Below are 23,755 nucleotides of genomic sequence, written 5' to 3'. Positions count from 1 at the left end.
GATCTGCCACCCTTGCCGGTTTGGCTCAGTGGATAGAGCGTTGGCCTGCGGACTGAAGGGTCCCAGGTTCGATTCTGGCCAAGGGCACATGCCCAGGTTGCAGGCTCGATCCCCAGTAGGGGGCGTGCAGGAGGCAGCCAATCAATGTTTCTCTCTCATCGATGTTTCCATCTCTCACTCTCCCTTCCTCTCGGAAATCAATAAAAAAATATATATATTAAAAAAAGTAGTTTTAAAGTGGTCTGCCCCCAGCACCCTGTGTGCGGACTGGGCTAGCAGCTTCTCCCTCACACGCCTGCGACGCGGCGCCCAGGACCTCGTGCACATGCAGTTTGCCTTGTCTTCCTGCGAGTGACGGAGACACGCGAGCAGAACGATTCCCTGCGGCCCCAGTGAAAACAGACACACGCCAGGCCAGCAGTCGCCGCTTTTCCGTGGGTTGCGTAGGGCAAGACCACATTTGTATGGTGGGGGAGTCACCTAGGAGGCCTGTCCTTCCTGGTCCTTCGTTTGGGGGTGAGGCCGGGTGATGGTCACGCTGTGCAGGTGGACACGGCTTGGCCTGCCCCTCCTGTTCTTGGCCTGCCGCCGTCAGCTCCGCCCTGGGAAGTGGCTGGGAGGGGTAGTGGGGGTGGAAGGTGATGTCCAGGTGGGATCATGGGAGCCAGGCTCCGGCAAGGAGGAGCCCAGGGCCACTGGGTCGGGCCGGCAAGACGTGCCGCCTCATCTGTCCCTGCACAGATGGGCCAGATACAACCTGCTGTGCGGTGTTGGGACATACTTATACTAAATGTTATTCGTCTTATGTCTGAAATTCACATCTAGGTGTCCTGTATTTTGACTCACTAAATCCAGCAACTCTGTTTATAGGCTCACTTTGCCCCGGTTTAAAAACCACAAACAAATATTAAGTAGAGATAAAAAGGGAAGGAGAAATTGACACGATTTAACCTTCAGTATTTCAAGATTATTGAACAAGAATTTGTCTCTGGAATTAGAAATAGCCCCGCACTCCCATCAGCTGTAGACCCTGAAAGGATGTTGCTCGGCTGGTCTTGTTTACTTTTCCCGACTCGGTCACCGCCAGGCTGGTGCCAGAGCTCTTGGGCGGAAGCGGCCCACTGGCTGGGGGAGGTCAGCCCTGCTCTTTGAGCCCCTTGGGCTCAGTCCTGTTTGGGGGCCTGGGGGAGCCAGGTGGGGCTCCTGGCCCTGCCTGAGCTGATGGTGGTCTTCCGCACAGTCAGGATCCCTCCAGTGCACACCTGGGCCTTGTGCAGCCCGGCCCTGGCAGGCGGCGCCCAGCTGCTACTCCCAGCTTCTCATGACTGCCCACAGCTCTGCCTCAGAAAGCTACGGGGGCTGCACAGTGTGCCCCTGGGCTGGCGATGGACAGCAGGCACAGCCCAATCGTGGGGCCCAGTGCTGTGCAGGGCAGTTGGGGCGAGTGAGGATTGGAGGAGTTAGTGGGGCCTCAGGCGGGGGGGGGGGGGGGGGGATCCGAGCTGAGCCAAGGGGCAGCCGAGGAAGGGGGTGTGTTGAGGGGAGAGTAACTTCTCAGATGGAGTCAGGGCTGTGGGCCTTCCTGTGTGTGTCCCCGACCTGTGTGGACATACCGACCTGCTGAGCTGTCTTGTCCCCAGGGGCAGGGCCCCAGGGGATCAGGGCCATCTCTGGTCACCTGTTCATAACTGTCTACCTGGTGCTGCTGTCGAAGCCCCTCGGCAGTCATTGAATGGACACGCGAACGGATGAATGAGTGGGCAGGAAAATCCTGGGAAAATCCTGGGGCTGTGAGGATGGACTGCCTGAGGTGACGTTGAGCTTTGGGTAGGGGCCTGGTGAGGGCGGCCTCGGATGGCAGGCTGGGGGTAAGGCTGGGTCCCTCGGGAAGCGTCATGGGTGTGAGCAGGGTGATGCTGGGTTAGGAAGATGAGCCAGAAGGAGGTGGGGGCAGGTGTAGGTGGGCAAGGTGGCACCAGAGAAGAGGCTGAGTGCTGGACTGCTGGCCTGCATGGGAGGCCGGCTGACTGGGAGCTCCTACCAGCTCTCCCCCTCGCCCTGGCTCCTGCCCCCTCTGCTGTGGCCGCCATCGCCACCGCATGTCTGCTTCCTGCCTTCTGCCAAGCTGCTTTCCTCCATTGAGACCTTACGTCCCTGTGTGCAGAGGGCATTCCAGTATGATGTGAATGAAAGAAGTTCCTTCCGATGCTAAGCCCCACACACTCGTAGGGAGCTGTGGGAAGTGACAGGAGAGCCCCGCGTCACCCTGCGTCAGGCCAGTGACAGGGAGACAGTTTTCCCGGACTCGGGTGCCTTTCTGTCCTCTGGGGCTGAGGTGTCTGCTGTCCTCAATGCCTGGCGTGAGCCCAGCCAGTATGATCTAGCACACAGTTTCCTCGCCGTTGGAGGGCGTACATTTTTACCTTAGACAGGAGCTTGTGCTCACTTGTTCCTCTTCATTCGTAATCCTGTGGATCTTGCTTGAGGTAAACCACGTTACAGAGGATTAGAATCAATATGTAGTACAGGTGACCCTTGGACAACGTGGGTTTGAGCTGTGCAGGTCCACTTATATGTGGGTTTTTCAAAAAATATATAGTCAGCCCTCAGTACCCCAAGTTTTGCATCCTTGGAGTCAGCCAACCGCAGATTGAAAACAGTATTTTTGACCCGTGGTTGGGAGTCCTCGGATGTGAAGGGCTGACTGTGTGTAGCTTCATGCGATACTGTGTGAGGGACTAGCGCATCCTCGGATTTGGGTGTCTGCGGGGGTCCTGGAACCCATTCCCCACAGATACCAAGGGACTGGAGTTAAGTTTGGGGGGAGTCAAAACTTACGCATGCGGCCGAAACCGGTTTGGCTCAGTGGATAGAGCGTTGGCCTGCGGACTCAAGGGTCCCAGGTTCGATTCCGCTCAAGGGCATGTACCTTGGTTGCGGGCACATCCCCATTAGGGGGTGTGCAAGAGGCAGCTGATCGATGTTTCTCTCTCATCGATGTTTCTACTCTCTATCCCTCTCTCTTCCTCTCTGTAAAAAATCAATAAAATATACAAAAAAAAAAAAAAACTTACGCATGCGTTTCCGGTGCCGCTAACCCCCGCACTGTTCAAGGGTCAATTATCTATCTATATAAAAGCCTAAGCGACCAGATGACCGGCCGGTAGCTGTGATGCGCACCGACCACCAGGGCATATGCTCGACGCAGGCACTGCCCCCGGTGGTCAGTGCACTCCCACAGCCAACCTCCCATGGCCAGCCAACCTCCCGCGGTCCCTCCCCATGGCCAGCTGGGTGGTCAGTGCGCTCACACGCCAACCTCCCGTGGCCGGCCAACCTCCTGCAGTACCTCCCACCAGCCAGCTGGCCCCGATCGGCCCCAATTGGGACTGGGTGAGACGGCCCCAATCGCCAGCCAGGCTGAGGGACCCCACCTGTGCATGAATTCGTGCACCAGGCCTCTAGTCTATATGTATAAAAGTCTAAGTGACCGTTACAACTGAACAATCCGAACAATCGGAATGACTGGTCGACCAGTTGCTATGATGCACACTGACCACCAGGGGGCAGACGCTCAATGCAGGAGCTGCCTCCTGGTGGTCCATGTGCTCCCACAGCCAATCTCCTGTGGCCCCTCCCTCCCTGACCGGCCCTAATGCAGGGGCTGGCCAGCCAATCTCCCGGGGTCCCTCCCTCTGGCCGGCAGGCCCCCCGATAGGCCTTGATCACCAGCCAGACCAAGGGACCCCACCTGTGCATGAATTCGTGCACCAGGCCTCTAATATATATATATAAAAGCCTAAGCAACCAGATGATTGGATGACCAGCCGGTAGCTATGATGCGCACTGACCACCAGGGGGCAGATGCTCAAAGCAGGAGCTGCCCCCTGGTGGTTAGTGCGCTCCCACAGCTGGAGCGCCGCTCAGCTGACAGATGGGCACCAGATGCCGGGCTCACCACTGGTGAGCGCAGCTGCGACAGTGGCGCAAGCCTTTCCCTCGGACACTCCCCCTGCACGCCTGAGCTCTGGCGGTGGCAGGTGCAGCGGGGCCGGGCTGAGCAGGATTGACACAGACAGCCGGCTGGAGCCCGACAAGCTGGCGGGTAAGGCTGGGCTGTGGCAGTGCGGAGGTCCACTCAACCCCACAGGCCAGGCCGAGGGACCCCACCGGTGCATGGATCCGTGCACCGGGCCTCTAGTATGTTAATATTTTTGAAACAGTAAAATGGACCTTTGTAAGTTAAAATAGTATAATTTTCTGCTAAATCTAGATTTTCTTCTCCACACGTTAAAAAAGGGAAAAGTTCTGAGTTAGAGATGCTGCTTGGTGTGAGGCCTTCTGTAGCGGAGACACCAGGAACCAGCGATAAAATATTCAAGCAGCTGCGCAGGGATCCTGTTCCCGGCCTTCCTTCTGCCCGGAGGCCTTGGGCGCTCCCTCCCTTTGGGGCCGCCACCTCTTCCTCGCAGCCTGCGGGGAGTGGGGGGGTGAGGAGTGTTTAAGGGTAGTGTTTAAAACTTTATGTGGTGCATATGACACTAGCCTGTTTCTTCAACTTCATATTTTTGGAATTCCATTTCATTGTAACGTTATTAACTGTAAACAAATCTCTGTGTTCAAAGAAGTGAAATGTCCTTAAATTTGCCAGTCTTGAATTTCTTCTCTCCCTTGCTGCCTTCTCCTCGCTCCTGATTGTTTATCTCTGCTGCATTTCCCAGTTCCAAGAGCTGCTTTTCTGTGTGTAAGTTCTTGTTTGGCTGCTTAGCAATGAAATACGTGGGAAGGCGGGCCGTGCTCCTGGAGACCAGAACCGAGGCGCCTGCCACGCGCCCCTGCAGCTTGGCCTTTGGTTTCTTGGGGCTTGAAGTGGTAAAACCTCAAGAATTCATTAAAAAACGAACAAGCATGTAAAAACTTGCATAATAACAAAATGCTGAATGGGAGCATTTTGAACAGAGCATACTCTTCTGCTCAGACTATTGTAAATTACTCAACGACATGCATACTAACAATGCTGGTGGCTGACCACCCACTTCCTAAACTTACAGTAATGCTCAGATTAGGGGGTAAAGCTACCAAGGACTTGATGGACCCTTTGAGACCAGATTAATAATTGTTGCCAGCAGAAATACTTCAAAGAGGTCACTTCCTGCACAGACATGTGCTTGTGCGCTAATGGGGAACCGGGAGGCGGCGGCGTGGCGAAGAGCCCACCGAAGTAGCCCTGTGTGAACCCAGCCCGCACCGCAGCCGTAGCAGGTGCCGCACCGGCGCCTTGTCTGCTAGGGCCTTCAGCTGCGGGATCATGACTGCGTAGGCAGCTAGCGTATTCGCCAGGGTTTCTGTTCGGAGCACACGCCTTGGACTGCCTGTTAGTGCTGAACTCCTGCGCTGTTTTCGGAGGTTTCCTCTGCTGTGTCGGGTGGCCTCTGGTGTGCACTGAGGTGTTTGAGACGGATGTTTTCCCCACACGGTACCGTGTTCGCAGACATTAATTGGGGGGGTGGGGGGTGGACCATGAGTCATCAGCAGGTGCCGTCCGGGGGAAACCTTCCTAGTGATCGATCACGCACGGGTGGACCTGGGCTGTCTCAGGAGTGAGACCCCGAGTCTGTAGCCAGCGCCGCGTTTCAGTCCGACTCTGCCCTGGGTTCAAATGCCCCTCAGACACATCGGTCTGCAGGGGAGCCCCTGGCGGTGGCTGGGCTTCGGGCCACACTGGGAGTGTGAGGGTCTCCAGGTCCCTTCTCTTCTGTCTGGATCGGGAGGTGGAACAGTGCCAGGAAGTGGGTCCTGCAGAGTCCCCAGGGCAGCCTCGCAGGAGGGGTCGGTGTTGAGGGGGACCCGTCCTGGGAGACATTTCCCACTTTGGAAGGAAATTCTTAGCCTAAGATTTACTGCCTCTCCTCACTGCCATTTACTTGGTAACTGGAGACTACTTGGTGACGGGTTTGCTATGAGATACCTTTTCGAGTTCAGGTCATACTAGTAAGCAGGGGAGGCCTGGGCTCTGAATGACGAGCTGTTGTTTTTCTTCCTCAGGGCGGCATTTCTAGAAGAGGATGGCAGCAGCAAGCGTTCTCTGAACTGTGGGTCCCCGGGGACGATGCTCCTGTCCTGGGAGGCGCGCTGAGATGTACAGAGCGGGGGACACAGTGGAGCGCCCGCCACAGGGGACGGCACCCCCTCGCCTGAGGAGTGTGGAGGTTGCCAGAGGGAGAGCAGGCTACGGGTTCACCCTTTCCGGCCAGGCGCCCTGTGTGCTCAGCTGTGTCATGAGGGGGAGCCCTGCCGATTTTGTGGGCCTCCGCGCCGGAGACCAGATACTCGCTGTCAATGAAATCAACGTGAAGAAAGCGTCCCATGAGGACGTGGTTAAACTCATCGGGAAATGCTCCGGGGTCCTGCACATGGTGGTGGGCGAAGGCCTCGGTCACCTGGAGTCCTGCTCCAGTGACGAGGAGGTGGGCTTCTATGACGGGAGAGGCTGGCGGAAGCCCAGACTCGATTCCAAAGCGCTAGGCATCAACAGAGCCGAGAGAGTCGTCGAGGACATGCAGTCGGGTGGGATTTTCAGCATGATCTTCGAAAACCCTCGTCTGCATGCAAGCAGCTCAGAGCCCTCGAAACTGAAGCAGAGGTCTCTCTCAGAGTCGGCGGCTGCGCGATTCGACCTTGGGCAGGAAAGTGTAGGCGACCCGCAGCCCGGCCTGCTTTCCAAGGAGATCTCCCACGTTATCAATGACGACTCGGTTTTCAGTCTTGGACTAGAGAATCAGGAAGAGTTTGGATTAGATGCAAGTATTTTAAACGTCGCCATGGTCGTTGGCTATTTGGGTTCCATCGAACTTCCTTCCACGAGCTGCAGCCTGGAGGCCGACAGCTTCCAGGCCATTCGCGGCTGCCTGCGGCGCCTGCGGGCCGAGCAGAAGATCCACTCCCTGGTGACCATGAAGATCATGCACGACGGCGTGCAGCTGTGCACCGACAAGGCCGCCGTGCTGGCCGAGTACCCCGCCGAGAAGCTGGCCTTCAGCGCCGTGTGCCCCGACGACCGACGGTTCTTCGGGCTTGTGACCATGCAGAGCAGCGACGACGGCAGCCTGGCGCGGGAGGGCGAGGGCGTCTTGCGGACTTCCTGCCACGTGTTCATGGTGGACCCAGACTTGTTCAATCACAAGATCCACCAGGGCATCGCCCGGCGGTTCGGGTTTGAGTGCACAGCTGACCCTGACACCAATGGCTGCCTGGAATTCCCGGCGTCCTCCCTGCCGGTCCTCCAGTTCATCTCTGTGCTGTACCGGGACATGGGCGAGCTGATTGAGGGTGTGCGCGCCCGGGCCTTCGCGGACGGGGACGCCGATGCCCACCAGAACACCAGCACCAGCAGCAACAGCGACAGTGGCATTGGGAATTTCAACCAGGAGGAGAGAAGCAGCCGGGTGCTTGTGGTGGACCTGGGCGCCAGCTCCAGCAGACATGGCCCCAGCAGCAGCACCTGGGAGGGTGCGGGTGGGAGGGGCTCCCAGCCTTGGGGCACCCCCTGGAATGGGGCCTTTATCCACGACCCCGAGGCAGGGCCCCCATTTGAAGCCGCTCCACAGGCTGACAGGGGCTGGGACTTCAGTAAGCATTTGGGGCCCACTTCTCACGTGGAGGTCCCCCCGGCCCCCGTGCGGAGTTCGGTCCCTCCTTCCAAGAGAGGCACCGTGGGCCCTGGCGGTGGGTTTGGCCAGCGGTGGCTTCCGGTCCACGTCCTGCAGGAGTGGCAGTGCGGACATGCCAGTGACCAGGAGTCTTACACGGACTCCACTGACGGGTGGTCCAGCATCAACTGCGGCACGCTGCCCCCTCCCATGAGCAAGATTCCCGCTGACCGCTACCGGCTGGAGGGCAGCCTGGCGCAGCCCCTGCTGAGCACCCAGAAGAGGGACTGGTCCAGGAAGGCGTTCGGGATGCAGAACATTTTTGGTCCCCATCGAAATGCTAGGAAGACTAAGGAAGACAAAAAGGTAAGCCTGCGGGGGCTGGTTTAGTGAACGTGAACTTGACTGGCTGACTGAGTCAGTGACTGGTGCAATGACAGCACACCAGCTGCCAGGCCCCCGCTGCTTCCCCTAGCGGTGGCCGCAGGTGTCTGCTGGGATTGTGTGCTGAGGCTCCGTCTCGCCTGGAGCCGCCCTCAAGTGGTCTCATCCCCAGCAGGCCCTTGCTCTGGCGGGACAGGCGGGCTGGAAGGGACGGTGACTTCTCACAGCCCAGGTGAGGGTCTCCCCTCCTTCCTACCCTTTCCTACTGCTGGTGCCTGCGGGGTCCTGCCCCTGTGCCTCTTTGAAGTCCATGGGGGGAGGCAATACACCCTTTTGTTGTTAATCCTCACCTGGGGCATTTTTTCCATTGATTTTTTTTAGAGAGAGTGGGAGGGAGGGATGGAGCGGGGGAGAGAGAGAGAGAAACATCCACGTGACAGAGACATCCTTGAGAGAGGGGCGGTGTTGCCGCACTGTCACAGACGAACGGGACGCTTGTGAGGAGTCGTTATGGCTCGTGTTGGGAGGTAAGCCTCGAGTTCCCCAGCTCACGGGCCAGGCCTCCTTTGGGCCCTGGTGGGGTTCTGTGAGCTCCTCAGGCTGGAGCCTTCCTTTTCATTTTACTGACACGCTGGTGCGTGTTAAACAGCTTGCCGGTCAGTGGCCAGTGAGTGCTGAGACTCCTGCAGTGCCCTTTGTAATGACAGCGGTGCCACACAAGTGTGTCATGCACTGTGTTTTATTGGGTCCCTTCTGTAAGCCCTTGAAATTCATTGGTTGCTTTTTACTTTGCTAAATGGGTTCCCCTGCGTTATTAGCTCAGGGTCACCCCGCACGGCCTCCTCAGTTGGAGTGCAGAAGCTTCCAGAGTGGAGAGGAGGGTCCCTGTGTCCCTCCTGGCCTGGCCTGAGCGGGCTGAGGTGTGTCAGGATGAGCCGGCGACAGGCCGGAAAGGGGAGAAGGACGTGCTGTCAATGAGCAGAGGGAGAGGCCTTGGGACAGGGAAGGAGCCAGATGCCAGAGGCCTGCGTGTCCCATGGTTGAGTCCTGTCACTGCTCCGTGGTGGCGGTGGCTTCAGTGCCTCCCTTTGCACAGTGGGACTGTAACAGGTAGGATCCAGCCAGGAGATGGAGAACACAGCAGGACTGGCACAGGGAACCGAGAGGGAGGGACGGCACTGAGGCAGGGAGGTAGCTGCGGGAGCCCGAGTGGCACCGCGAGGCCTGGCATCGGAAGCCTTGCTGAGTCCCAGGGGCACAGCTGACCACAGGCTCAGCTCTCAGGCAGCCCAGGAGGGCCCGCATTCAACACGTTTTTCTAGCCCAGTGGTCGGCAAACTCATTAGTCAGCAGAGCCAAATATCAACAGGACAACAATTGAAATTTCTTTTGAGAGTCAAATTTTTTAAACTTAAACTTCTTCTAACGCCACTTCTTCAAAATAGACTCGCCCAGGCCGTGGTATTTTGTGGAAGAGCCACACTCAAGGGGCCAAAGAGCCGCATGTGGCTCGAGAGCAGCGATTTGCCGACCACTGTTCTAGCACAATAACAGGAAGTTTTAAAATAGATTGTAAACATATCTGGAGAATATGCCCGGCTTTATCCTGACCCTGTGCAAACAATGCCTAGGGCGACCTTGCATCACTGCCCGAATCCCAAGGAAGGGAGGAAACAGGAGCAGCCTCCACTGAGAGCCCTGATCTGCGGGATGACACTCCGCCAGAGGGCGCTCCAAGCTCTGAGCTGCCCTGGGCTGGAGGACTGGGTACCAGTTCCTTTGACAGTGCGCGCTGACCCTCTCTGGGGGCCACCGAGTCTGCTCCAGGCTCCAGGGGAGCAGAGCGAGGTACCTGGCCCGCCCTCCGGCGTCCTCACTCTCAGGGAGATGATTCCCAGCCTCCTCGGGGTCTGGCCCAGCCCAGATGGCTCCCTCTCCCTCCCAGGGCCCTTGCGTTTCCTCGGCGCTCCCCGCCTGCCCTCCGTGAGGGCACTTAGGGCTCAAGGCCCCGGGAAATCAGATGTTTTCAGCTGCCATGCTTTTGTTTGAAAGATGTGGTGACTTATTTGCTGGAACCACGATCACATTCAGAGAAGTGTCTAGCATAATAACAGTGAATTAATTATAGTAATTTCCCGGAGAAAGAACAAGATGTTTCACTGGCTGGTTATTTCCGGCACCTGAGTCGGTTTGGGCTTCAGACGCCAGCTGAATGTCGGGATTCTTTGGTTTCCCCGACGCTCATGAAATTCAGCCACAGCGGGGCCTTGTGAAACCAGCCTTTGTTAATGACCCTATTCTCTCACTGCACGTTCCCGTGCTGTTCGTCTGCTCGTGGGGGGGGGGGGGGGGGGCGCAGATCCCTGGTGCCTGGAGGTGAGGCGGGGTCGTTCTCGGGGCGGAGGGGGGGGCGCAGAGTTGTAAGGGACAGAGCAAGCCCCTGGAGACCTGGGCAGCCGTGGCTTTGGCTCTGCTTTTATTGAGGTGATGTCCGCAGGTCATGCCATTTTCCCGGGGGACACAGTCTGGCTTCCTGGGCCCTCTCTTCCCTGCAAGGTGGTGCCTCAGGCAAAGCTAGCACCTCTCCCCTGGAGGTAACTCAGTTTTCCTTTTCTTTGTGTTTAGGGCTCAAAATTTGGGCGGGGACTTGGTCTCGCTCAGACTTCTCAGCGCGCCTCTGCGCGGAGATCGTTCGGAAGATCCAAGAGATTTAGTGTCACTCGCTCCCTTGATGACCTCGAGGTAAGCCTTTCCGTTTTCCCTCTTTTACTCTCCAGGTTTTTAGAAATGGAAAGCTTACTGGCGCATCTGACTCTCCTTTGCATTCCACCCGGATCCTGCTCCGCTCCCCTCGCGGGGGCACCACTTCCTCACACACGGCGGTCACTGTGCTGCCCCAGCCCGTGTGCCCAGGCCGCAGAGCGTCAGTGCTGTAGTCCCTGTGCCAGGTGCTGGCTCAGCCCTTCATACATGAACCTGTTCAGCCTCACAAGTCTGGGAGGAAGGAGGGGCCCAGCATTACCCCTTAAAGGTGCGATGCTGAGGCGCAGATACAGAGACTACCTTTTGATGTGGTTCTTTCCTTTTGTCCATTTTTCTTAAAAATTGAATCGGCTTTACTATTAGAGCAGCTTTAGGTTTGCTCCCTCTCACTTCCTCTCTAAAATCAATAAAAATATATTTTAAAAATATATAATTCAGTATCCATTCATGGTTAAAAAACTCCCACAAAAGTTAAAATAGGAATTAAAGGGAATTCCCTTAATCTGATAAGGGTATAAAATCCCCTAGAACAGGTATCATACTTAAGCTTTCCCTTTGAGATCGGGAACAAACGACATTGCTGGTGCCATTTCTGTTTTGATTTTCATTGCACGTCCTTGTCACTGTACCATGAAAGTAAAACAGTAGAAGTTAAAAGGCTTGGAAAGAAAAATTTAATGTTACTATTCTCACAAGATACTATTGTAACAAAATCTATAAGAATCTATAGGTTATTAAAATGAATAAGTGAGTTTAGCAAGGTTGCTGGATCTATGGTCAATATACAAAGATTAGTTTTGGATATAGTTAGAAAATGACCTACAGATTCAGTGCACTTTTTAAAAATACATGTATTTTTTATTGATTTTAGAGAGGAAGGGAGAGGGAGAGATAGAAACTTCAATGATGAGAATCATTGATTGGCTGCCTCCTGTGCGCCCCCTACTGGGGATCGAGCGCGCAACCCAGGCATGTGCCCTTGACCGGAATTGAACCAGGGACCCTTCAGTCCACAGGCCGACGCTCTAGCCACTGAGCCAAACCGGCTAGGGCTAGCCAAGATATTCTTGAAGTAAAATACGATAGGAGAACTTCCTCTATCAGCTATCAAAACGATGAAGTGTAAGAGCAATTTAAGACTGTAAATGCTGGCTCAGGATAGACAGACAGACATGGAGTAGAAGATAGCACCTGGGCTGTGTGTCCAGAGCAGGGTGAGTTTGGTTTTTTTTAGTGGTGCTGGGAAAAGCGGAGAAAAAAACAAAGAAAGAAAGAAACTGGATTCCCACGTCATACAGACAGGATGGGCCCAGCTGTGCAGGTCTGACTGCAGAGCAGGGGGGTCACTGAGGGTCACAGACACAGCTCCATGGAGGTGGGGGGAAAAGACTCTGCCCCAGACACGGAGCACTGACCATCAAGGCAGGGGTCGCCCACTGGGACTCCGGGAAGCTTGGGGACTGCAGCATCCAGACGCCCGTACTGAAGGCCCGTTTGTCCTGAGCGCGCCTCCGGGAGCAGAGTGGCCAGAGCGTCTAACAGGCATTTGATGAGAGATGATACCCCAGTAGCAAAGCCACATTGAAGAGGTTTCCAACCACATTAGTCACCAGGGAGGCGCAAGTTACAGCCACAGGGAGGCTCGTACACCAGAGTGGCCCCAGTGACCAGAGGCAGATGTGTCTGTGGACATGAAGCAGCCCACTCTCTGATAAGCCCCTGGGGGGCGTGCTTGACGCATCGACCGTGTTTGAAGGTAAAGTGCCCTGTGACTCGGCAGTTCCGCTGCACCCAGAATGTCCCTCCTGAGTACCAGGCGACGTGCACGAGGCCTCACAGCCGTGGTCGACTCCTGAGCCAGAGCAGCCTAACTGCCCAGCCACAGGGAGCATGCACAGGGATGCTCTGTGGCTGCCTGGACACACGTCACAGAGAGGGCAGACACACGCAGTGCGTCTGTAGGACTCCATTCAGAGAAGCTGAAAACAGGCTAGACTAAGCCATGGCTTTTGGTTGTGTGTTCAGCATAGAACTATTAAGAAAAACTAGAGCCTGGCCAGTGTGGCTCAGTGGTTGAGCGTCGACCTATGAACCAGGAGGTCATGGTTCAATTTCCGGTCAGGGCACATGCCTGGGTTGCAGGCTCAATCCCTGGTAGGGGGCATGCAGGAGGCAGCTGATGAATGATTCTCTCTCATCATTGATGTTTCCTTCTCTCTTCCTCTCTGAAAATAAATAAATAAATAAGTAAATATACATCCTATATAATAAAAACCTAATATGCTAAGTGTCTGGTCGTCTGGCCATCCATTCAACCAATCAAAGCGTAATATGCAAATGATATGCTAAGGCTGCTCAACTGCTCACTATGACATGCACTGACTACCAGGGGGCAGATGCTCTGACTGGTAGGTTAGCTTGCTGCTGGGGTCTGGCCGATCAGGACTGAGCAAGACAGGCCGAACATGCCCTGGAGCCCTTCCGTGGTCCCTCCCCAGCTGGCCAACCTTCCGCATCCCTCCCCGGCCCTGATCATGCACCGGTGGGGTCCCTTGGCCTGGCCTGCACCCTTTCGCAATCTGGGACCCCTTGGGGGATGTCAGAGAGCCCGTTTTGGCCTGGTCCTGCAGGCCAGGCCAAGGAACCCCACTGGTGCACGAATTCATGCACTGGGCCTCTTGTGTGTGTGTGTGTGTGTGTGTGTGTGTTTTAAAGAAAAAAAACTAGAACATCACTATGCTTTCGTTATGACCTGGGTGAGGCTATGCAGGCTTCACTTTGGGATAAATCACAGAAGCGTGTATTTCCCATTTGTGCTCTTTTCTGAATTTGCTGTGAAAATGATCGGCATGGGTGTGTCTCTCCCAGGCCTGCTGAGATGCTGGAGTCGGCGGCGTTGGCCGCTAGGGTCAGGGTTTTACAGATGAGCCTGAGAGAGGAAGATGGAACCCAGGGGCCTAGGGCGTGTGGAGGGAGTGTGAAGGAGAGGACAGGAGCTAGTGACAGATTGTGGGAAAGGGGCTCTTGAGACAGGAGGTGGAGGGGAAGAATGAGACCCTTGCTATGGAATGGCAGAGGGGACGTCTGGGAGAAGACCTGGTACCTGACCCGCAGGGCCTGCAGGGGCCATGGGCAGAGTGTGGGACAGGCGCGGAGACGGGCTGTGCAGCCAGGGACAGCGGGAGTGAGGACACAGCCTGCAGGAGCCAGGCCCACGCCTGCTGGGGAGGCTGGCACTCCCAGACTCCTCTTGGTCTCATTGGGACTTAAAGTATCACATTCTGTCCGCCGGCAGCCTTGGGGTGGACAGGAACTCAGGAGTCCACCGTGTCCGCCACACTTGGTTCAAAGGCTGTAACTTGGTAGGGGGCGCTGAGCCCTGGAGGTCCCCGTTCTCCGCTGTCACCCTCAGACACCACCTCTGCCGCCCCCTGGGGTCTCCGTGGCTCATGACTTCCATGTAATGTGGTGAGGACCGCAGTGTCCCCACTCCCTGAGGGCAGATCCCCCTCCCAGGGCCCCGTGCCCTGATGGGCCACACGAGGCTAATGGCCCCGCCTGTGTCCATGACCTGCCCCGTCACTGGACACATTGTGACCCCTGGGCCGCAGGAACTATCACTGTTTCTGCTTTACTGAGCGGGAAACTGAGGCGAGGTGCCAGTGCCAGGGGATAAGGAATTGTCCGAGCCCATGGAGCCCTTTCCCGGCGGGCTGGCTTAGAGCCTCGCTCCTGCACCCTCGGCTCCCAGCTGCCTTTCCCAGCACCCCGAGCTCTGGCAGCCTGGTCTGCGCGTCTGTCCCCAGGAGCTGTGGCGCGTCCTGCTCTTGGGAATTGCTCTCCAGGTGAGAGCCATGGCCGACAGGTGTTCAACTGGGAGACGTCAGGCAGGCGACTTCGTGACTTCGTTGACCGTGGGGGGCGGTGGCGGGCGGTGGGGAGCAAGGCCAGGTGTGGGGGAGAGATGGGGTGCCCTCGCATGCCCTGGTCCGGTGGCTGCTCTGAGGAGGGACTGTCCACGCCGAGCCCTTGGTGCTAAGAGGGGGCCAGCCACCTGATGGTCTTGGGACAGGGCACAGCCAGTGTGTCCCGGGACAGAGGGGGGCGGTGCGGCTGAGACCTCGCGTTTCCGTAGTGTGGCGCAGCCTGCGGGAGCCCAGTGAGAGCCCCGCCTGCCCTGAGTTCCGGCCTGCTCTGGGCACCCCTCCGGAGAGCCAGGCGTCTGTTTGCAAGGCCCCTCGGGCAGCATGGAGGCTGGCAGGGGCTGAGACTCCCCAGGGGGCAGTGCAGGCCCTTGGGGCCAGCAGCCACCCTCCCACGCGGAGCTCGTTTCCAAAGACAGGAGGGCCCCACGCTTTGGACTAGAGAGGGGTGGGGAGCGGCCTGGGCAGAGTCTGGCGAATACAGTGTTGTTGGCACGTGGTCAGGCCCTTCGCACATCTTTGCTGTTTTCACGCTGAAGGCAGAGCTGAGTGGTAGTGTATCGCCCGCAAAGCCGGGGGCGCCCTGTGTGGCCAGTGGCCAGCTTGCTCCCAGCCCTGCTCTAGGCTGTTCTCTAGACGGTGGGTGGGGTCCTCCAGCCCCTCCCCATCGCCCGAGACTCCACCCTTTTCCTGACCACCGCTGACCAGTGTCAGGCCCCTGTCCTGCTGCCCTGGACTCCCTGGCTGGCTAGCTGTGGCCTGGTCCCAGCCCAGGACACTGGAGCGCCCCATCCCTTATCACAGCCCCTGACGGCTCCTCCTGCCGCTCACAGCGCCCCCAGCCCCTCCATCCGGGCCCTCCCTCTGCATCACCGTCTAGAGCAAGCATGTCAAACTCGAGGCCGCAGGCCACATGTGGCCCACAACGAATATTTTTGCAGCCCACCAGTATAACAGTATGTAAGGAATGTTTTAATAAACATTTCATAACTTAATTTTTACAATATCCTGTTATACATAATTATTAATAACGAACTACAACGTTCGCTAGTGACTGGTCACTATCATCATGTTGCATTCATTTCCCTTACGCCTTACGCGCAGGCGCACCATTTCTCTCCACTAATACTAGCAGTGAATATTTTAGCAGCCGATGGCCACGTCATTAGTCGTGGACTGACTTATTTGGTGTGTGCAACAGGAAATATTTCACTTTTGGAGAGCAAGAAAAATAGGTTTATTTGGGTGACGCTTGTTAATTTGTGCGGTTATTCAGTGTCTGGTAAGTTAATGTTCAAGAAAAATGTTAATTTTTATTAAAATGTTCCATTATTTTATGTTAACGATGACTCATTTAATTCAGCCCTTTGTATTCAGCATGTCTCTATCGAAATAAACCTACGTTTCTATGAAAATGGACGCTTTTGTTTTTTTGTGGCCCACATCAACTTACACCTTGTTATTTGGCCCGTGTTAGCCTTTGAGTTTGACAGGCTTGGTCTGAGTATTTGCTGGAGGACCCCCCCCCCCCCCCCCCCCCCCGCCCATTTCTGGTGTTGATGACAGGAACTGGCCGTGCGTCTTGGACAGCAGGGGGCGCCCGTGTCCAGACTTCTCCACTTGGGGAGGGGAGAGGGCGGGCGGGCGGCTCTGAGGCTGCCCGCCCTGTGGCCAGGCTCTGTGCGTCTGTTTGAACTGCCCGGTGCTTGCTGTCAGGCTGGCCTCCGCCGAGGCAGGCGGACCTGCAGAGACCCGAGACTCAGGCCGCCATTGCCTTCTTTGGTCGCTTTGCCTTCTTCGTCTCTTGGCCGGTTTGCTACATTCCTCCCAGCCCTGGCTCACCTCCGGGCCGCACTGTAGTCACGGAGTTCACGTGATCCAGGGTGCAATGTACACAGACACTTCAAAATGAGCTTTAAAAAAAAAAAATCTTACTTGTTAAGTTTGCTGTTTTTATCTCTAGGAGAAATTAACTCCGAAGTTTTTGCTTGTTTTGGTCCTTCATGTACTCATCTAGCCTTTACGTCGTTTACATAGGAAATGATCTTAATTCTCTTTAAAACCCTATTCACTTGGGACGCATTCTAGGACAGCGGTCGCCAACTGGTGGTCTGTGAGGTCCGGAAGGTTGGCGACCGCTGTCCTAGGATGTGTCCGTGAGTGGTCCTCAAACACCCGCTCCGTGCATTTCTGCTCAAGGGACAGCAGGGAACAAACGCTAGCAGCCCTGTCCTCGTCGGGCTGGCCCCGGCCGTCACCAGCACTGAGCAGGTGGCTGTGCCAGGAGTGCCCCAGAGGGTGGGCGCTGGACAGGGCACCGCCGAGCTGACGGTGAGCAGTGGGCGCTGGGAAGGAAGGGGCAGCTAGAATTACAGGTCGTGTGGTCCACACCAGGGCCGGGGACTGGGTCAGGAGACAGCAAAAGGTCAGACACCTTACCTGAGGCCAGGGATGGGGCGGAGTTGGGTGGTGCCTCCTCCTCCTCTACCATTTCCTCCTCCTCCTCCTTCTCCTCCTCCTCCTCCTCCTCCTCCTCCCCCCCCCTCCTCCTCCTTCTCCTCCTCCTCCTCCTCTTCTTTCTCTACCTCCTCCTCCTCCTCCTCCTCCTCTACCTCCTCCTCCTCCTCCTCCTTTTCTACCTCCTCCTCCTCTTCTTTCTCTACCTCCTCCTCCTCCTTCTCTTCCTCCTCCTCCCTCCTACTTCTCCATCACCACTACCACCTCCTCCTCCTTGTTTTCCTCCTTTTTGTCCTTTTCCTCCTCCTCTTTCTACTCACCCAATCCTTGCCGCCCCCCCACCCCACCCCAGCATGTGCTGGGCGCCAGGCTGGGCAGTTTCTGCGCTCAGCGGCGGTGGTCAGGTGATGATGAGGCCTCTGACCCCTCCCTGCTCCTCTCTCTTTTATACCTTTTCTGTGCTGTGTGCAGGTCTCTTGAGCAAAGCTGTCTGAGGAAGCTTGAGCCGAGGCTGTTTCTGTCTGTAATGTCCACTCCCAGGCAGGTGCACGTTTCTGTGACAGGCAGAGCTGTGTTGTGAGTGCCCACTGGGAGCTGGGGGTCCTCCGGGGAAGAGCGAAAGGCAGGCGGGCTCAGCGCCCTCCCAGCAGGTGTCCACGTGGGCGCTGTGTTTGCAACCCCGGACAAGACACTCCCTGAGGTCTGCCCTTCTGCCCTTCCAGGAGCCCATCCAGCGAGGCCCGGACGTCCCTGCCATCACATGGACGGTGTGGGGCACTTCGGGTGATGGGCCCTCACAGGGCGTCCCAGGGCCACCAGGTTCTAGACTCGTCTTTGCTTCCTCCTTCCCCAAACCAGGACCTGCCGTGCTGCCCTCCCTTCCAGGTGTGTTGGATGTGGGGAGGCAGGCCCAGCAGGCCCTGGGAGAGGCCCCAGGAAAGGGTGAGGGAGACGCGGAGCCCGCGGCTGGCCCCGCGCTGCACACGTGTGGAGGCTAATAATAGAGCTGTCATTACGGCGGGGACCGCACGGAGCTGCTGCTCGGCGTTCTCTCAGCTTCTCGGCAGCTGCTGTGCGGCCGGGAGATCGCCCCTGTCGGCTGCACTTGATTCTCCTGATTTGGTGGAGGAAATACTTTAAAAGTGATCTCACAGCGTGATTTACGTAAACGGCTTTTTTCGCTGCACGAGACAATCAGAGTCTGAGTCCCTGGCCAGCCACAGCTTCCTGCAGTGTCCTGTTGCCACGGGTTACGAGGAGAGCGGAATGGAACTTCATCTGCAACGTCTTTAAACTTTCCTGCCGCGCACAGGCGTGCCGCGGGGTTAATGGTAGATCTCAGCGCTGCGTGCCTGCTGAGGTGCGGGCGTTTTCTGTCTTAAGATGGATTTGGGAGAAGGGACGTCCGAGGAGACGCACGCTTCAGATGATCAGCAGGTGAGTCCTTCCAGCCGCGGGTCATTTAAACAGAGTCGTGTGCGAAGGCTCGGCATCTCCATTGCCGCTCTGTGCTCAGCTGCTAGCGGATGGCTGTGTTAGCTGAACACTTTGAAAACGCTTGTTTCGCGTCTGCCTCCCGGAGCTGGGCGGAGTCCCGTGGCGGTGATGCCTGGCTCTGGGACCGCACACCAGCGCTCAGAGTGAGCTGGTGGCGGCCCGTCACGCCGGGTCCAGCCTGCCTCTCAGGACCCCGCTGCCGGTGCCCCGTCAGCCTTCTCGTCCTCCCCACAGTGATGCTGGAGGTGGGAGCGCTGAGTGAACTAATTGTGTTGGAATAGCACATTTCAAAACCTAGCCTACTCTTTACCACTGTCATGTCTTACTTTTTTAACCTTTTGCACTCGGATGTCGAGTGTGACTCGACAAGGTTAGCATTAGAATAAAGGAATTGAGAAAAAAGCAAGCGAGTGCAAAGGGTTAAATGTCATGAGTTGATTCTGTTGCATATACAGACCTAGGGAACTGCGGCCCTCTAATGACGGGCTATTACCTCAGCTTATAAAGTTGAACTTACTGTAAACATTTTTTAAAGGTTTGAGACGGTCTGAAAAGAATGCTTTTTATTTTCCTCTTGTGGCTCTTGCTGTGCTGATAGAAGGCAGAAGTGAATTGAAGTTATTTATAGGAGATTGTCACTAATTACAGGGGCCAGTTTAAAGTTCATGCTTTCTGAGAGCTGTCTCATCCGCGCTTGTTGTCCTAATCCCTAATTAGGGCCTTGTGAGAGGCCGGGGGGGTCGGGGGGAGCGCACTCAGATGTGGCGGCTGGAGGGTGGGGTGGGAACATGAGCGACACCCTTCCTTCCACTCGGGCGGCTGGACAGGCCAGGGTTGTGCTGATGAAACGCATGCAGGTTTCATGTGCTTGGGAGACGTTCAGCGTGTGCTTGGTCGGAGCCCTGGCGCAGCCGTGGGCGGGCGGGCTGCGGAGTGTGGGCGGCCCGCTGCCCCGGCCCTGGGAGCGGCTTACGTCCCGCTTCTCTCCGGCTGCACAAGTTAGTTCCCGGCCAGTCATGTCCACAGAGGACCCAGGAAGTTATTCCTACCCTGTGGGGGCTGCGTTTTCATTTCAATAGGACCTTCAGGCGAGTTGTTGAAAAGGTGGGCTTTGGTTCCGCGTTTGTAGAAAAGGAGACTGGAGTGCCGTGTGCTGGCCTGCGTAGTGGTGGTTACTGTGAGATGTCGGCAGTGCGCACGCTGGCGGACGAGCTGGTCACGGAGGCCGCTGGTGTGCGCGTATCTTAAGCCACAAAAACTGAGCGGCTCCCTCGTGGAGCCGGCGGTGGCAGGTGGGGGTCGGTGCCGTAGCCCCCGGGGCCCCGGTTAGTCCTCGCAGCCAGCCCTGCAGTGGTGCTAGGTCACATGGGCAGGGGGTGAGGCTGGAGGGCCGGTGGGAGGGTGCTCCTCTCTGAGCCTCAGCTTGTTCATCTTGAAAATGGGAGGGGAGGGGATGGAATGCTGGGCTCCCATCCAGAGGGCGTGTGCTCTGTAAAAGCCGTGCTTTGTGACAGGGCTTGTAAAGGGCTGTGCTCCTCGGAGCTGCTTTCATGTGAAGTAGAGAATCGTAAGCCTTTATAGGCGCTGTTTCCCATGATCCTCAGGCGCCGGGAGAGGCGCCGGGAGCCGCCGGAGTGCCGGCCCAGGACGAGCGCAGGGCCTCCGGCCGAATGCACACATCGGCTTCCCGTCTTGACGAGTGAGATGCAGCCTGCCTGCAAGTGTCCCCGCCCCTTGCCAAGCAGAGCCGTCATCGTCCTTAAGCCACATCACAGCGGTTGTCACAGTCCAGATGCCGTAAGATACTGGTTGAGGAGACACGGAAGCCCACAGCCTGAGAGAAATGTGGAGTGTCACGGGAGAAGCTTTAACAAGCTTCCTGTACCCCCCTTGGACTGGCACCCCGCGCACCTGCTGTGTCTGACGGAGCCTCGCTTCCCGAGTCCCTGTGCCCGTCCAGGAGGCCGTGACAGCATTCCCTGCGGGGCCTGGGCTAGGTGAGGCTTCCTAAGCCAGGGGCAGGGCAGGGGCAGCAGGGGACTCCCTGGCAGTCGCAGCGTCGCACACGGCGGTCCTTTCCATCCTCTGAGCAGCAGGAGCAAGTCCCATCAGGGCCCAGGGCACGTTGGCCTGCTGCCTCGCCCTGCGTCCTCCTGCTCTGTGTGCGGGGCATGTGCCGCCAGGCTCCGTGCACCCTCCCTCAGTGCCGGCTCAGGTGCAGGGCCGCACGGGGCTGCCACTGCTGTGGTCTGTCCTTCCTTCCCTTCCTGGTCCTAAAGGACCGGCTCTGCGTGTCGCACACTCGGCAGAGGCATGTGTCTCGGTTTGGGGGCACGTGGGCTGTGGCAGGTTAGCTTTGACTTTGGTCGGCCGGGCAGGTGCCTGGGGCTGCAAGGGGCTGAGGGAAGGAGCTTTCCCCAGACCAGGGCTTTGCCTCTGCACCGGGCTCTGCAGGACCAGAGGGGCAACCAGGCCCAGTCAGGGCTGCCTTTCCCGGCAGCAGGAGCCCCTGCGCACTCAGAGGCGCCGAGGGCCCCCGAGGCTGGGCGGAGCGGAGGCTGGAGGAGGCCGCCCTGGTGTGGAGCGGAGGCTGCGCGTTTGCACGAGGAAGACAGCGCGCTCGGAGGAGTCAGGGCTGCCCGTGATGCGAGGGGGCTCTGGCTTCAGAGCCAGCCGTCGTCCCCTGCGCCACTGACCAGGACTCTGCCTGTTCCTCTTCCGGCCACCGGGCAGGCAGCCTGGGCAGGAAGGTGTGCCCTCTGCACAGCCTGGGTCCCAGAGAAGCAGGGACCGCCCGGAGGGGGCGTGGGGTGCACGGGGAGCCGTGGCGAGGCTGCTGGTGGCCCTGGGTGTGAGCGCGTCAGGTGTGCCCTTCTGTGGGCTGATGTGCTGGAGGCGCCCCCGCCTGAGCCTGTGAGGATGAGCTCACGCTGGCCCGAGTCCTGCGGCATTCGGCGCCCTTTCCCAGCTCAGATGAACCGCCGTGTGCCGACCACCTCCTCCTCCCAGATGGCCCCCCGCAGATGCCTGGCCAGGCAGCCCTTCGCGCACCTCCTCGGCCCACACCTCTGGGGACCTAAAGCCAATGGGGGGCGCCGCCTTTTGGGGCGGCTGCTTGCCCCCCTCAGGGTCAGCTTTGCTCACTGTTATCTGTGTAAGAAGGCGTGCATGAGGGAAACGCTGCTCCAGGCTGTCCCGCAGCTTCCCCTTTTCACGCAGACGCAGGCCCCGTGCATGCAGCCTTCCTTCCTGCCGTCTCCTCCGCCCGGGCCTGCGGGCAGCATGCGAGCACGTCCCGCTGTGCCCTCTCCCACCCCGCAACTGAGCAGGGGCTGTCCTCGGGCCTCCCGCTTCCCTCCTGCCCCAGGTCCTCTGCGCTGTCACTTAGAGACTGCCCCCACCCCAGACCCACAGCACGTCCATGTCCCTCCATTCCCTGGAAGTGCAGGAGGCCTGGTGGCGAAGTGCCCACGTCGGACTTGGACTCCTACACACCCTACATCTGCTCGCCCCTCAGAGCCCTGCCCTTCTCACAGGCTGACCCTGAGGCCTCCACACTGTCCCTCCTGTGACAGCTGGGGCACTGCCTAGGCCCCTGTCCAGGCTGCCCCCTGAGGCGGGGTCTGGATTCATCTCCAGCCCCAGCACAGGAGCTGGGGGAGGGGAGAGGCGGCGGGGGCGGGCCTGAGCAGGGGAGCAGGGGAGCCGGGGGCCATCTCGGCCGCATTCCCAGGCCCGCACCTACGGCCCCTGCACCAGGCTCTGCGGCTGGGACAGCCTGGGGGGCACGCAGGGCTCCAGCTCAAGGTTGACTGGTCGGAGGATTCATAAGCCTCGGCTGCTAGGAGAAAACGTTCCCCTGAGGCTGGGGTTCAAGTTCAGGCAAGAGGGGGCCTCAGGCTCGTCCCCAGCGTGGAAAGGCGGCTGTGTACTTGGAGGAGCTCGCGGCAACAGGGTCCGCCCGGGAAGTATGCCGGTGCCACGTCCCCCGAGGCCTCCGCCACACCAGTGATCACGCCGATGGCGCTGCGGCTCAGTGCTGTCCTGTTGGGATGCCACCTCCCCAGTGTCATCCGGACCCTGTCCCCATCTCTGTTTTGGGGACTCTGTTAGCTTGGGCCAGAGGTTGGGGTTCTGTGTAAGGTCCAATGTGCACGTCGAATCCCCAGCGTGGTGCTGCCTCGTCAGGCATGGCTGCAACGCGGCTGACGGTCCTGTCGCTGGGCTCGCCTGGCTTGGCTCCTTCTGATCTTATTGAACATCAAAGAGCTCTCTGGGACACACACACTCCCATGTGCATGCACACGCGTGTACACACACACTTTGCAGAGAGATTCACAGGAGCTCTGACCCTCGATCGACCAACCTGCCTCCCTCTCAGGCTTTGTACACTGCGCTGCACTGTGATGGCTCCGCCTCCTTCTCCACATCCCTCGCCCGTGTCCAGCTGTCCTGTTTGTCGCTCTGTGGCACTGAGCCCACCCACCGTGCCTCCATCCCGTCTCACAGAAACTTCCTGGTGAGCATCATGGCTCGAACCTAGAAAAAGGTGCCCCCGCCTCGCCTGCTGTGCCTCTGTCCAGTGGTCCTGGTTGCACCTGCTGGAAAGAATAGTGTGTGTGCGTGTGTGCACATGGGGAACATGGGTGGCGGGATGAGCCACTGTGGAACCCTAGTGTGGGGATGGGCCATGGAGCACAGCCCCTGTGCTCAGGCCCTGCCCGGCTGCGGGAGGTCACTCATGTCCCAAACCCCCGGGACCTGAGGCTGCCCTTCAAGGACAGTCATCACGGCTGCGGGGAGCCTGCCTCAGGGGCCTGGCAAGGAAGGCTCCTGAGAGGGGGGAGCTGCAGCCCACGTGTGCGGGCTCACCAGCTGAGGCTGCAGGTGAGAGTTGGGGTGCTACCGGCTGGGGCACGAGGGGCTGGTTCTTCTGACAGCAGCTCTCAGAGTCCTGGGAGTCACGCCAGGACCTCGCACACACATGTGGTGTGTGCTCACATGCACACAGCTCTGAAGCCGGGTCAAGGACAGCATAACCCTGGGTGCACTTGGTGTTTCCTTTCCCGTCCTCCCGTCTCA

The 23,755-nt window shown here is 58.0% G+C and overlaps 1 protein-coding gene across 4 annotated transcripts in view; it reads left to right on the top strand.

Annotated features, from left to right (window-relative positions):
- The window catches only part of RGS12 (regulator of G protein signaling 12), a 72,751-nt gene that overhangs the window by 5,322 nt on the left and 43,674 nt on the right, over window positions 1-23,755 (top strand). For 3 of the 4 annotated variants that reach the window (XM_079767606.1, XM_079767607.1, XM_079767608.1), the window contains exons 2-3: window positions 6,046-8,015; window positions 10,659-10,775. In XM_079767606.1, the coding sequence (XP_079623732.1) occupies window positions 6,138-8,015; window positions 10,659-10,775 (1,995 nt within the window). In that variant the 5' untranslated portion in view covers window positions 6,046-6,137. Of the gene's footprint in view, window positions 1-6,045; window positions 8,016-10,658; window positions 10,776-17,319; window positions 18,614-23,755 lie in introns of those variants that run through there. The other variant, XM_079767609.1, reaches the window with a different exon arrangement.

The sequence above is a fragment of the Cnephaeus nilssonii genome (genome assembly GCF_951640355.1).
Source record: "Cnephaeus nilssonii genome assembly, chromosome: 1".
In the NCBI taxonomy this organism is placed as follows: Eukaryota; Metazoa; Chordata; class Mammalia; order Chiroptera; family Vespertilionidae; genus Cnephaeus; species Cnephaeus nilssonii.
This window is presented reverse-complemented; position numbering and strand designations above follow the sequence as displayed.